A 14,755-nucleotide genomic window follows, 5' to 3' on the forward strand; every position below is an offset into this window, starting at 1 on the left:
TGTTTCGCTACTGTCGATGAAGGGGGGTAGAGAAGCTTGTGGGGCGGCCTCCACTTTGGGGTGGAGGTGGGGGGTTCAACCAAAATAGTCTTGTTTACATCCAGTGTCTGGCTCCACCTTATCAGGTTACCAAGCTGCTCTAAGTCGGATTGGCTCCTGATTGATTGGAGCTCTGACGGCAAGAGGCATCATGAGTGACAGTCTGATAGGGATCTCAGATGGGAGCCGGCTAATGCGTGTCATGTCATTTTCCTGGAGATATCTGCGGGTTCAGTCCAGTAGAGAAAAAAACAACAGCGCTGATTTAATCACTCTGCCACCTTCATTATGGCAAACTGGCAAAATTTCCATATCATTTCAGAAATCAAAGGGCAGAAAAATGCCACATTTGAATTTTGTGGTCCAGAATTCACATGAAAAGATAAAGGGTCTTAAAAACATGACCTTTTATTGTCCAGCTTGCAACCAAGCAACTTAAAAAGTGGTAGAATGGCACAGAGTGAGCATGACGAAGATACTGCAAGCATATGCTTTCAGACCCTGACTGACATGGATCTACTGCATAGAAATGATCAGGCAATTATTGACTCTTGCTGTTTGGTTCAACACTTAATCTACACCAGCTTTACAAACCTTTAACAGTGCTAGTACTGGTTTTAAAATAGTATAGACTTACTGTACATATCATATCGGTAAAACATAGTAAAGTAGCTGAGAATGATTCCGTCAACGTGAATCACTGAACGGCATCAGTCCGCAATCCGTAAAAGTCCAGTTTTGGTCAGCCAGAGTAGGTGCATGCACGTCAAAAGACTGAAAAGACCCCGAGGTGATCGCCGAACGGGTCACATTGGGTAGAACTGTGAGGCAGCCTCAGACGACTGGATCTCCACCTGAGCCATCTTGAATTGGGTGCACTGCAGCCATTTGCGCAGAGCGAATGGCGGGGCTCCGGGTGTCTGGCCCTGCAGACACTGGTGGTTCACCCGGTTTTGGATGGCCTGTAGACGCAGTTGCAGTCCCGCGGACAGGTGCTGTGGAAGCACGCCAAGAAGGAAAGAGGGGAAAGCTATTCTTTACAGTAATGGAGTAAAATATCTACTTCCAACATGTTATATAAGTATGAATAATAGCAGAGAGATACGTAGAACACTTACCTTCAGGTTTGACTGAATCATGGGAAGCCACATAGGAATTAGCTAAAGAAAGGACAGGTGATGATAAATAGATTTTAATTTTACGTAAACAATTAAATGATTCAAAAAAACAATCTGTAGTTTCAGCACACCTTGACAAAGATGGTTGAGTTGCATTCCTGCAGGGCTTCCATCAGACTAATGACATGAAGACACACCATCTCTACCATCTGAGCAAAAAGAAATACAAATTGAAATTCCTCATTAGTCACACTAGCAGGGATTCCTCAAATCGAATATGTATGATACTGTTGGGCTACACGCATAGCGTGCCATGGGTAACAAATAACTACCTATTACTATTGGGCCCCTTGATGGATACTATAATTCTAGTTACGTGAAGCTGATATTATTGCACTTATTTTAAATACTGTTTAACCCTTTCAATGACAAATTGTGTCCTCAGCATCTGTTGCTCGATGAGGAGTAAGATTTCAGTTCTCTCAATCACATTTGTTTCATCCAATTCCGGTTGTGAAACAAAAACTGACCAATACAGTCATAGCTGTTTCCACTTTACTAGTGTAAAAAATTTAAACTAGTGGCAATATTTTGATTTATTGTGCAATTTGGTTTTCCCTACATTCTAAGCCTTCTGCAGCTTAACCATCATCAAATTAACCCGTCACTTTGAGTTCATTGGATCATGGCGCATTTCCCGTGATCAGAATTGGAGGAATGATATTTCGCAGCTGTTTGATTGTTTAATTGATGTGAAACCAAATGTGTTCTGTATGAAATAAATGTTTACAGAAGACTGAGGGAACCTTATAAGGTCACTGATCAATTGGTGTAAAAATGATTGACAATTTAAAACTTTTTTTGGATTGATTAAGTCGCAGGTATGAAGTCATAGTGACTTCAGCACGAGTTAATGATGATTATTTGCATTTTTTTGAACTGCGGTAATTTGTGCATAGAAATTTCAACATTGTTCTGCAACTAACTGCTAACCATGTGATAAAGTAGTACAACAGAACCTCCTCTATATATAAATTTAATGGTGTATGAATCACATGTCCAGTCGTTCCTACCTTGAGTAGCATATATATATATATACATATATATATATATATTCATATTGATGTTGTGAGAAGATGGACCACTCACCACCTTATTGTGAGCCATAAGCTGCAGGATGCTGGGGGTAACACGGCTCCAGAACTCCAGGCCGGTTAGTATGGCGCTGGAAGAGAACTCTGTCTGATTCTGGTTTTGCAGGGTCGGGGCAGCAGCTGCTTGCTCGCAGTAGATCGTCCACAGCTGGGCAAACATGAAGGCGTGGAACAGAGAACACATGTGCAGCACCGATGTCTGGGGACATGGATTTGACATGAAAATAGAAAAAGGCTAGTGAGATTGAAACTCAGACGGAATCATCTGAAATGATTTTTAAGCCAGACCTTTGATTGTTCTGGGAAGCCAATAAGGATAACAATGAGGTGATCCGCGATGTGAGAGCCTGCATCGAGAGGGATGGGCATGCAAGAGGTGGAGCCCTGATGCAGGGCACAGTGCGTCAGGGAGCCCAGAAGCAGCCAAGAAAGCTGACGGATGTGGGAAACACATTCTATGAATTCCTTTGGCCTACGAAAAAAAAAAAATGGAGAATAGTTCATAATATTTATCTAATGTCACATTACATTTTCAAAATTCTTAACAGTCTTTGAAAAAAAGGTATTGTTTGAAATACTTCAAAGATTCCAGTGAAATTGTCCAATTCTGAAACACTAACACTCAGATATCTATCAACAGTTTTTGTAAGCGGCTTTTTTCCCACTGGTGTAAAGTCGATTCAGTGAAAACTGCTGAGAGCAATGTCAGAGAAGTTTAGAAAAACCATATTTCTTATGATAAATATATTTCTTTTAGTTGGACTAACATTTAAAAACACAAGTATGAGCATCGAATGCCTTTGTCTTACCCTTGTTGCATGGTTGAGGGAGGATGATAAAGCCAGGGAAGATAACGGAGCACAGCTTTGTTATCACGGTGATTGCCTTTGCTGATCTCCATGGCGGCGACTTGTGCCAAACCCACTTTAAGGTTCCCCCCGAAAGTGTCCTCGTGCAGTGGCTGACAGCAAGCCTTCATATGGCTCTGAGTAGCAGAGTTACAGCGATAAAACCAAACTGTGCACATAACGGTATATTATCGAAGGCTGTCCGGAATCGGACTTACTTTGAGTTTGGTAAGCGTGTGCATATCAGCGATAAAGTCCAGGAGTTCACTTATGTATTGTCTCATGCATTCCATTGCTGCTGTTGTGCACTGTTGACAACATGGAACAGCTTCAGGGAGAATCACAGCGCCATCTCTCTTTACCCCTCGCTGTTCTAAGATGCTATAACATGATCATGACTCGCTACAACTAAAATCTTACCCCCGGCAGAGTTGAGATCATGTGCTTTTGGATGATGGTGGATTCCGCAAGCCTTGTACCGATATCTGCACAAACGAACTAAGATAAACCAAGGCACATGTTTTAGTCCTATGTTCAAGATAAAACATTTAAAATACAGTGAAAATTATGCACAGTGTTACTGCGTACTTGGATGAACTTTTGATCAACTTTTACTTCATCTGCATATTTCACATTTGACAATAATTGTCATCGTAAATTTCATAGTACGGGACACTGCACGTTGACAATAAAGCTCTCTGAACCCTTTGAATCCTCGAATTTATGCCATCGCAGGAATACATTTCACAAAGAAATGTTCTACTACGTTTATTTGACGTCTGCATTTATTCTAAAGACGTAGATTTGACGCAGGAAAATAAAAAACACTACAGTCTTGTTGAAATTCTCATTGCTTTTCTTTAAAAAATGCATAAGCAATGTTCTGAGTTTTTTTTTTATGTCAGTATAGAAAATATATATATATATATATATAAGTATATTAAGCACTACTCCCCGAAATGTTAAACACATGGCTCTAAAAAAAATGCAATCCAATGTAAATGAGTGCAACATAATTTGTCAGTGACAAAAAAGCACAATATTACACGATAATAATGTATATTGAGTACTTTTTCTAAATTTGAAGAACTAACTACTGATATTACTTCTGTTTCTTACTTGACACTTTCAATTCAGGACTTTGGCTTGAACCAAACTCAGTCTATATTACATTACATTACATTACATTACATTACATTGCATTTGGCAGACGCTTTTATCCAAAGCGACTTACAATAGAGGATAGTTCTTCAAATTTAGAAAAAGTACTCAACATACATTATTATCGTGTAATATTGTGCTTTTTTGTCACTGACACAATTATGTTGCACTAATTTACATTGGATTGCATTTTTTTTTAGAGCCATGTGTTCAACATTTCTATATCTACAAAGGCCAGTGATTTCACTGTGAATAAGTATTTGGTAATTATGGAGAGAAATGATGTAAGATACTGTTTATACCTGGACCAGCAGTAACAAGTTTGTGTCAGGCAGAGGAGATTTGAACTTGAGAGCCTGAAGAAGCTCCAGCACCACAATGCGGGACATGTAGAACTTATCTCTCTCCTGGATGTGTGGAGATAGAAGAGTGGAGTAAATTTACTGATGCAGCAAGACTGCCTTTTTCTATTATCACTCTCCCTTACTCATGCTGCGAGGAGAGTATAAACTCTGTTGTCTGAATAGAGGGAGAAGGACAGGCGGCGAGAGGGGAGGGGGGGAGCAAGAGAAAAGACAGACAATAGTGGAGCTAAGGAGTAGATTTAGGCCAGTCCAGATCTCTCCTCCCAGAGTCCCAGGCAGCTCAGATGAGGCTGTCAGGCTGCCTTCTCCCTCCCTGAGGACAGGCTGCTCTCTTTGTTCATCCCTTTCACACAAAGCCCAGCTGCCTGTTTACAAACCATACTGTCATCTTCTGCCTTCCACTTTGCCTCTCTTTTCTCTATGCGGTCATTTTCACTCATGTTAGGCCCAGGCACAAACTCCTCCGCTATTTGGGAATGACGAGCCACTTGTGACAATTCTCACCGTGTGGCTTGTTAATGCACCTTCATGCGGAGCTTGGAAAAAAAAAGAAGCGTGCTGGGGCATGTCCTGGTGTTGAATAGAAATTCATGGGCTGTTTCTTAACCTGAAGGGCCCGGCTGCATTTTGAGGCGCAGAGTGACAAACTTTAGCAAACCCAAAAAGCCCGACTATGTCCTTAAAACCTGACCTCCGAAGATAAGCGAGACAGCTGAGAATCCTTCCTGTGCTTCCCAAAAGGCCCACTTTACCATAAAACAACTGCAGAGGACAGGTCCCAAAAGCAATTGGTCATAGTGACTCGGGGATTTTAAAAGCGGATACTATATGGCAAGGAATTGAAGAGGGTGTAGAAAATCAATACTGCAGGAGACATAAAGCATGCAGCGTTGACAGTGGTGGAGGATTGAGGATCCATCTGGCCAAACAGTGCAGACAACCCCGGCTCCATCTCAGTCTGAGACAGCCACTCAGAAACACACCATAGATCCTTGGCCCTAGCACACCAACTAATCATGTTAATCAATACTGCCTGATTGCCTACTTAATCATCTGAGACATGGCCACATTTCTAGCTGACTGGAGAATCGGGGAAGTAGGTTCAGCACCAAAAGAGTGATGACCGAGAGGCCTGCAAACAGGATCTCAACATTTGCATCACTGCTAATTTGTTTAAAAGGTTTAACTCTTTCAAGTGAGCATATATAATGGCTGCCAGCAAATTCTGGATGTACTATAATGGAAAAAAAAAACAGCATTTTGTTCGCCCGTGGGATGCATATCGTGCAACTCAGATATGAGATTTAAAGGATGGCAGGATCACAGTGAGAAAAGAGACTGTCGACGACTGTATTTAAAAAAAAGCACGAGGAAATCATTTTTGTAAGTTTTGCTCACTCATATCCAAGAAAAAAAAAAAAACTTTTACAGATGAAAATGTGTGTCATTTTTTTTTTTTTTTTGTGTTTTGTTTTTTTTAAATGATAAGATCAAGAGCAAACATATTCTGGCGTACCTTGTTGAAGGCTTTGTAACACAGTCCACATAGTTCTACTAAGTACGAGAGACTGAAAATGCCATATTGGATGACGAAGCTGAGTAGCTTGGAAAACGGCTCCAGGAGGCTCTGCAGATCACGGGAGGAAGAGAAAAGGTTAGATTTTAAAAAACCAGGATGAACACATTTTGGTATGATTTATTCTTCAATGAGCTTACCCTCGTTGCATTTGTAGTTGGGATTTTCAATAGGCAAATTATTATCCTCAAACTGGAATCCATGGGGCACTAAAACAAAACAAAAAAAAATCACGACATCTTAACCGTTGCCACGATTTTCAGCAATCCCAAATATGCGAAAATAGTATACTGTACGTGTCAAGCAGTGAATTATTCCGTGATATTCACCCCAGCATCGAGCTTTTGTGTTTTAAATTCCCTACTATGATAAATTGATTAGAGTATAGTAATCTGACCTCCAAGGTCAAAAGCAGCAGAGTCAAATCAATTACAATCTTACCACTTGGTCCTATTGAACCTGACAAGGGCACGCATAGATGCTTTTTCCTTACACTATAATCACATTAAACCATATCAGAGCATGATTAAGTGAGCTGCAGTCAATATTACCTTCAGAGGAAGCACAGAGGGCAGTTTTGTGAGGAAGGTCTGGAATTGGTTGCAGATGGTCGTCCACAAGTTGCTGGGAGAGTCCATAGGTAGAGCTTCCATGAAATTGGCGATGTTGTCAAGGCAGTGCAGCATAGTACCCCCTGCTGGCAAGCTCTTCTTGTTGTTCAAGCCCTGGGGTGGGGTGGGGTGCACACAGGCATAAAACATAGCAGAGTTATATAATGAAATTCTATAAGCGAAGAGATTTCCATGTAACCGATCATCTACTCCTGATCAGTGCCAATGCTCATGATGAGGGCGGCAGATTTGGGACACTGAGGCACAGATGATTGCTTGGATCAACTCATGCTTGACTGGACTCGTGTCTGTGTCATTTATGCAGCGTATCAATATCAATAGATGGGTAAAGTGGCGAGCAGTGAGCCAGGTTTTCTTGAATGCCCGCGAGTCTTGCTATAGATGGACTTATGCTGGAACCGAAAAGTTTCGCTTGAACAAGAGCTCCTCCTGCTGGTTCAAAGTCTCCATGTAGATACATAGAGGAAAATCCCACCTCGAGCAGCATGTTGAGTGCAGCGACAGAACTTAATTCATTGAAATCTATTAGTGATGATGCAAGCGTCCTCAAAAAACTCCCATCTGCAGAAAAACGAAGGAAGGACAGAAAGAACATAGATGGATCGGTGTCTTTAATTCGCTGAGGCCACCGTGCAATTGTCGAATATGGACACAAACACACGGGAGTGGGGGAGGGGGGGGGGGGGTACGGACAGGAAAAATTTGTGAAAATAGTGAAATAAGGGATACAGAAAAGGCATGCTCTAAGTCACTAATAGAGAGCAGCATGAGTCCACCTTTGATGTTACTTTGAAAGAGCTGAGGCAGAATGCCATTAGGGGCCAGCTGGTGGAACATACAACGGAGGAACTGCTTGGCTACACCTGCTACGTTCCCTGGGACCAACATACTGCAAAGCATCACATGGAGAATGGCTGTGTTGGACAGGCAGTCATACTTTACATCTATTATTAAACTCATCTATAAACACAGCGAATATCTGAGAGCACTGCCGTCAAGGCTTTAATGTCTCGTACCTCTCAGCTTGTCCAGAGAAATTGGCACTCGATGCCAACCTGAAAGAAGTCAAAGCAGCGGATTAGGATTCAGACATGAATTATACATGAGTTCTAAGTGTTAGTTATGAAACTTCATTTAACAGTGGAGTGCTGTGTGGATGTAGATTGCGTAAAGCTGGATCGGCTGTACCTGCCCACAGACTGCATGATGTCAAGAAGCATTGGAGCAGCCAAATCGGGGCTGAGGTGGATGAACATAGAAAGGACCACCACTGCAAGCCCCAGAGTCTCTTCATCATATTCCTCCAGCACGGCTGCACAGTCTCGACACCTGGAACATCACACGGGCTAGACTCACACTACAAACCTTGGTGCTCTGTTGTAATTTATTCATCAGCTCTGACTTTTTTTGTGCTTTGCTTTTCACATTATTTTTTAAAATGAGTCCAGTATCGGATTTGTTGTAAGCCGCTCTCTGCCCTGAAGTGACTCGTATGCTCAAAAAGTAAAATAAAATGGCATCACGCATGGGTTATGCAGCCATGGCTGCTTTCCCGGTTCGAGTCTTTATCTTTGTCTTTTTTTTCTCTAAAACTCAGCTCAGACTATTGCCTTGAAGTGAAACAGTGGCCACATTTGGCCTCATCATCTGTTGGCGCCCAAATTTGGATTTCTGTCATCGTCTAAGCAACGTTGTTTCTATGGAGTTGCCATTCCAAAGACATACATCTGACGGAAGTTCGGGGATGTCAGAGCCTATACATATTTTAGACACATAAAAACACTACAGATTGCTGACACAGTGAAAGTATGAGCTGTTAAGCTAACACTTTCTATGTGCATCTCAGATATTGCATTAGGTCGCACTGCCAAAACATTAGCTTCATGCAGCTGACAGGTGAAAGTATTTAAGTGGTCAGCAAGCTGGCTAATATGGCTCGCTACAAAGTTAGGATAATAAGTTAAGTGTCGCAGAGACTGAACATGGAGTCATTCAATTACTTTTCAGCACCCAAACTTTGTCACCCAAACTCAGTCTCAATGTTTTCAACACTCGGCAGCCACAATCCACCGCTGTCCTCTGCCAAGTGAAACAAAATATGATTTGATGCGGTTTAACAGTGCTGAGAGCATAAACAATGGCGTTGAAGCACACACTGCTGAACAAGCTGCTTAAAATAAATACTTTCTAAATCTCTCAAAGCATCATTTTTGTCTGTATGCCGTGTATAAAGTTGGTCCAATGTGGATGGACCCGTTTCAGCTGATTTTATCCACAAACCATTGAATCGCACAGGCCCACTCTCTTTATACTCAGTGAGTGACAGCGGGACGATGAAGAAGTAATTCCCTGGAGATTGGATTTGTGACAAGTGTGTATCTAGAGTGATATGGCAGCTCAGAAAAGGGTGGCACTGCAAAATATTTCCGAATCCCAGGAGAGCAAAACAGACCACAGAGATGATGCAGTCACCTGTCAGACATTGTGGTGGGCTGCTCATCAATGAACTCCTCGGGCGCCGGGACAAACATGCTCACTGTGCTTGGTGCAGACAGCAGACTGGTCTTTGTAGGACCTACAGGGGGAAAAAGCACTGGAATTGGAAAAAAAAGAACTGCAAGTTTTGGGTGATGGGATGATGCACTGATGACTGACCTGTCTCCCATGTACTAATATTGTGTGGCGCACTGGACTGATGTTCCAACTGTCTCTTCATGAGCTGGCTCATTGTCAGAGCTCCAAGAGAGCCTCGCTTCACCTGACGGTACTGAGCTGAAGGTAACAAGCAGAATAACACACCTGGGCTTAAAGTCTGGCGACAACAATTACACTTGTACCAACAACATGTGCATGGTGTTATGTTGAAATACGATATTCATATTAAAAGAGATGGTCAATGATGGTCAATGTTAAGTACATTTTATTGGTATGAATTTGATACTAATGTAAGCCTTTTTCAACAAATTCCACTATTATAACCCTTTTTTAAAGTTCTAACTATTGGACAATGGAAGATAAAACAATTGGGGGCATTTTGTTATTCACGCTCTGAGAAATTCGATACAGCTTACACTAGTTTATTTCAAACTACTGGTCCTGAGTCCTAAGTCTACCAATGCCAGTTAGCAAAGTAATGGCTTCCCTATTCTCTCCAAAGATCTCTACAAAGACCCTCCTCATGTTTAATGGCCCTGCACTTTTTGGAATTTAATAAGGAGATCGAGAAGTAAAGTATTTGGATCCTACTTGAAACTGAAGAGCGGTGGCTCGTTTCGGGCATTGCAGCTTCAAGCGTTGGGGCTGAGGAAGATTCTCGTGGCTTTTCCAAGGCAGACAGAACTTTGTGATCTGGAAGGCAATATGACGGAGTAAAGTGCGCCACTAATGCCCCTAAACATTCAGTAAGGATCATCAATTAAGCAAGGATGCATGAAGGTCAACCAGCATAAAAAATTCCACTTTTATAGTTTAATCAGTTCTAAACTGAAGACAATTTGCTTTACAATTTTTTACTTTGATTAATGTTAAGGGTTTTTTTTTTTTTACATTAAGTACAACGTTTAGTGCTTTAAATGTGTGCTCAAAACGTCTTACATTGGTTCTTATTTGTTTAGAAGGGCTTAAAAGAAAAGAAAGATTCTTTGAAATTCACCTAACATGAGAAGCTATATGGTTATTAAGCAGATTTAAGGGGCACAGACTGCATCTGCATTCAAAAATCTTTCAAGAAAGATACTTACATTTTGTGATTTGCACCTTTTTATATATAATGTGAGCTGACTTTATAATTCCTGTTTGTCTTGCTATGACATGGGTGCTCAAACTTACTTACTTTACTTTTATTTACATATTTGTATTCGCAGTCATTCATATATTCACAATCTGTTAGGTGAATGTGAGAGGCTCTTAGGTGAGAGCCAGGGTCCAAACTGGACCAGTCAGCAGTTGATTACAAGGCCATTTATGGAAACACAAAACCATACATTCTCTCAAGCACACGATTGTTTGCAAAATCAAAATTAACAATAGCGTAGCGATCCCGGAAAAGAAGCTATAGGCTGTTGATCTGTTCTTCTCCGGCCCTTCGCTGATCGCCGGACTGCATCCCATTTGACAGACCTGCAGTCCAGTGATTGGTGGACAGAGTGCACGGGGGAAGCAGGTTGACAAAGGTTGGAGCGGGAAGATTGGAAAACGCAGAAGTAGGGAACTGGAGCACGGAGTCTAGTTGTTGAAGTTGTTGGGAATAAAGTGACGACATTTAGAGTGAAAGCCTTGTTGTAAAGGTGTCATTGAAGTGTTACACTGGTGTCAGAAGTGACTTCGAACAAGTGGCGGCGCCCTGGCTGATTTTGTCGCAATTTTTTCTCAAGTTAGCCTGTTTTCCTGCGTGTAACACGGACGGCGGTCCAGGACCGACAGTGAAGATGGAGGAGAGGTCCGACGGGGAGGCGCTTTCGGCTGGTTGAAGGAAATGGACGATCAGGTTTACATACGCAGCCAGAAACCAGGTGAGAGAAGCCACTGTGAAATCGGCTGACAAGGCCGGCCTGACGTCATGGTCGGGTATCCGACCAACAGGTGTTGACTGACTGAGGAGGTGATGGCTTGCCGCGTTCGGCCATTGTCCGGGCTGTGGAGGCCCCCGGTTCTCCAGCAGGTCAGATTGGGAAGCTTTCTGAGCCCAGTTTGAACAGGTCGGAGAGTGTTTGCAACCATGGCTCCTGCGTAACAAGCTAAGCGATCGGGGCAGGAAGTCTGGTGAACCGCTGCGGGGTTTGGCTAGCGAAATAGAGCCTGACTTGATCAGAGCTCTTCAACCAGCCTTGGAGGTGGCTGTAGCGAAGGAGATCGTGCGGGGGCGGGGTTAATACGAGCGGTCAAGAGGAGAACCCTCCTGCCGTCAGGGTTGCAGCGGCGAGCCACACGGAGGGAGAGAGGCCAGCCTGGGTTAATGAAGTAACTGAGCTGTTGATGGCTGTGGTACAACAACTGAAAGCAGGACACACAACAGAGCCCGGGGTTTGCTGGGGCCATCGTGGCCATTTGGTCAAAGAGTGCCCCAGCAAGCGTGTTTGGGGGGTCCACATTTAGGAATGAGACGTCATGTTCCTAAGAGGGCAAGAATGCGCCCTGGTCTCATTGGAGTGGCTGGTAGTCCACCTGGACCCTCCTAGTTTTACTTCAGAATGTCAAGTTGTCGTCCGTGTTTTTTATGCATTGTACGCCTTACGTAGTGATTACTGACATGTAAGGGAGGGCTGTTGTGCAGTTCTGTCAGTCTCTCGAGGGTGAGGAACTTTGTGGTGGTGGTGGTGGTGGGGGGGGGGGGGGGGTGGTCCCTATCATAGAAGCTATAGGCTGTTGGAGTGCCACTTTACAGCCCTCCACTGATCACCAGACTGCAGGTTTGTGAAACAGGATGTGGTCCAGTGATTGGTGGAGAGGGTAGTGAGATGGAGCACGGGGTTATATCAAAAGAAAGTGTTGGGAATAAAGGGACAACATTTGGAGTAAAAGGCTGACTTCAGACGTCTTCATTGAAGTGTTGCAATAATATGGTGAGAAATACCGAAACGTTAGGCAGAAAAAAACCTTGAGTAATAGTAAAAATAAAAGAAAGAACATAAAAATAAGCAAGACTTTATCCATATGTTACCCAAAGGGTTGCAAAATTCAGCGATATTAGAAATCGCTGAAGCCTGAAGTCTTTCTTGTTAGGAACTCATTTTTGAAAATTAGCTTGTATAAGAAGAACACTAGCAGAGCAGAACTGAATTGAAACTAGAAGTGTTTTTTTTCTCCCTTACCTGTTTCTCCGATCTGATCCCCACTGAGTTTGTCGAACGTGTTGAATGAGATGTCGAGGTATTCCCTCTGGATGGCACTGACAGCGATCTTCCTCTGCTTGCGTTGTCGTGGGACAATCTGGATCTTAAACTCCGCTTCGTCATTATCATCCACATCATCAGGTTTAGGATCACTGTCCCCTTCATCACACATATCGTCATCCTCTTCATCATCACCGTCCTCTTCTTCATAGTTGCTGTTGCTCTTGGTGTTTTCCGGTGAGGACAGAGGTTCTGCCCTGTCTTCCGGGATGTCCAAAAAGATCGTCCTACCAGATGGACTCGTACCGAACTTCAGGTCCTCAGGGGTCACAAAAGTGTCATCTAGTGAAGTGTCGGGGACGTGGGGCGTCTTCCTCAGCAGGTCTCTCTTCTGCTTCAGAGTCATTATTGGGCTTTCGTGGCACACGTTTTCTTGTTGGTCGGGGAGATCCAGAGAAGTGCAGGGAGTCACACGATTCAACCTCTTTTCCACAACTTGTCGCTCTGAGGTTCCCTCTCCCCTCAGGGGTTCTGAGTTCTTTTTATCATTCGAGCAGTCCTCCACGCTCACCTGGACCATGGGGGAAAGCCGCAAAGTGCTACTGCTCGCAGGGGAAGCCAAAACTTTTGGACTCCCGTTAAACTTGAAGCCGACGATTGTGTTCAGGTCGCATTCTTCATCACTCTCCACGATCCTCAACGGGGGTAATGGCTCAAACACGAAAGAGTCGCTGTCAGACATGGAGAGTAGTGAATGTTTTTCTGGAATGGAGGTGCAGTCAGACGAAAGGTCAATGAGATCCGGATCCTCCTTTTCCTGAGCTGAGCCTGCCATTGAGCCCTGATCCAACTTGTCGTCAAAAGTCTCCATGCAGCTGAGGCGCACCTCTGGAATGACAGGCTTGGAAATGTCGGACTGGCCGCCTCGAGAGCTTCTGCGGTCCACAGGATCGCTGCCCTCCACTCGAACCGAAGAGCCATCCGAAGACCCTTTGCCATGATGCCTGCCACGGTGTGTGGTGGAGGATGGGGATAGGACTACAGGGGGAGCGTGCATGTCGCAGCGGTCAATGCAGGACTTGCGTCGATGTTCATCCAAATTGAAGAGGATGGAGTCCGTGTTGGATATGTCCAGAGACTTCTGCTTGTTCATGGCTTGCAGTCGCTTCTTCCTCGTGCTCTCCTCACGCACACAGTGCAGAATGCTATCCTGCAGAGCACTGGCTTCGCGGTACTCCGATAGTTCAATTTCACCTGGCACACGAAAGGAAAACTACGGTTCATCTCAATCGAAGAAACAAACCCTCTCAACATTTTGTTTTTCGTTGTGATGTCATACAACAATTGACTCCGTGAGACGCAGCCTCTTACTTTTCTTGGCATTCAGCTCCACGGGCTGGTATTTCACAGATTTGCTACCACCAATCCTCTTCAGTCGGGCAAAGAAGGTCTGCGATTCCTTGTTTGCAGCACCCGTCGGTGTGTCGTGGACATCGGACTCATCAAATACACTGTCCTCTTCTAAACAGACAAAAATATGCGAAATGATAATTACGCTGTTAAAATAAAGGGCAGTGGTTTACTCTTTTTTTTTTGCTGCCATCTTAAGAGGTTTCATTCTCTAACGATATCATCGATTAACGTGTTTCCCCCGTCACTTTTTGGAAATTATTATCCAACGCATTATTTCAATAGAAATAACAATATAAATCTGTTGACCTTTTTCCTTCTCACTGTAGCGGCTCATGTTGGAGTTATCACTGTATAGAGGGCCTGCCGTGGCGTGAGGACGGCAGCTGTGATACTGGGCGTTCAAAGTGTTGATAGTAATGTGGATCAGATGGAGGACAACTTTACTTCCTTCCATGTCTCTATAAGGATACTGCAATAAAGAGCTCTATTATAGTATCGCATCATTGCGATATTCATTTGGACATCATAAGAGACTGAGAAAACACACCAACCAACATTTTCCTTTAGTGTGACCAACTCGACATGAACATTTTTTTTTGACACATTCTTATGACAAAA

At 43.4% G+C, this 14,755-nt stretch overlaps 1 protein-coding gene across 3 annotated transcripts in view; it reads right to left on the bottom strand.

Moving 5' to 3' along the window:
• Positions 1 to 431: 431 nt before the first annotated feature.
• Positions 432 to 14,755, bottom strand: part of unc79 (unc-79 homolog, NALCN channel complex subunit) — a 42,593-nt gene continuing 28,269 nt past the window's right edge. For 2 of the 3 annotated variants that reach the window (XM_086150238.1, XM_086150230.1), the window contains exons 30-51: positions 14,444 to 14,606; positions 14,096 to 14,245; positions 12,704 to 13,978; positions 10,140 to 10,241; positions 9,549 to 9,665; positions 9,366 to 9,468; positions 8,082 to 8,222; positions 7,910 to 7,948; positions 7,670 to 7,782; positions 7,369 to 7,454; positions 6,813 to 6,986; positions 6,402 to 6,470; positions 6,202 to 6,312; positions 4,623 to 4,727; positions 3,580 to 3,657; positions 3,378 to 3,467; positions 3,121 to 3,296; positions 2,600 to 2,783; positions 2,307 to 2,510; positions 1,289 to 1,366; positions 1,158 to 1,199; positions 432 to 1,034 (exon numbers count right to left, since the gene is read on the bottom strand). In XM_086150238.1, coding sequence (XP_086006364.1) covers positions 846 to 1,034; positions 1,158 to 1,199; positions 1,289 to 1,366; positions 2,307 to 2,510; positions 2,600 to 2,783; positions 3,121 to 3,296; positions 3,378 to 3,467; positions 3,580 to 3,657; positions 4,623 to 4,727; positions 6,202 to 6,312; positions 6,402 to 6,470; positions 6,813 to 6,986; positions 7,369 to 7,454; positions 7,670 to 7,782; positions 7,910 to 7,948; positions 8,082 to 8,222; positions 9,366 to 9,468; positions 9,549 to 9,665; positions 10,140 to 10,241; positions 12,704 to 13,978; positions 14,096 to 14,245; positions 14,444 to 14,606 — 3,789 coding nt within the window. In that variant the 3' untranslated portion in view covers positions 432 to 845. The remainder of the gene's footprint in view (positions 1,035 to 1,157; positions 1,200 to 1,288; positions 1,367 to 2,306; positions 2,511 to 2,599; positions 2,784 to 3,120; positions 3,297 to 3,377; positions 3,468 to 3,579; positions 3,658 to 4,622; positions 4,728 to 6,201; positions 6,313 to 6,401; positions 6,471 to 6,812; positions 6,987 to 7,368; positions 7,455 to 7,669; positions 7,783 to 7,909; positions 7,949 to 8,081; positions 8,223 to 9,365; positions 9,469 to 9,548; positions 9,666 to 10,139; positions 10,242 to 12,703; positions 13,979 to 14,095; positions 14,246 to 14,443; positions 14,607 to 14,755) is intronic. The other variant, XM_086150249.1, reaches the window with a different exon arrangement.

Source organism: Fistularia commersonii, chromosome 1, assembly GCF_037954325.1.
Source record: "Fistularia commersonii isolate RoL2024-O1a breed Wild chromosome 1, RoL_Fcom_v1.0, whole genome shotgun sequence".
In the NCBI taxonomy this organism is placed as follows: Eukaryota; Metazoa; Chordata; class Actinopteri; order Syngnathiformes; family Fistulariidae; genus Fistularia; species Fistularia commersonii.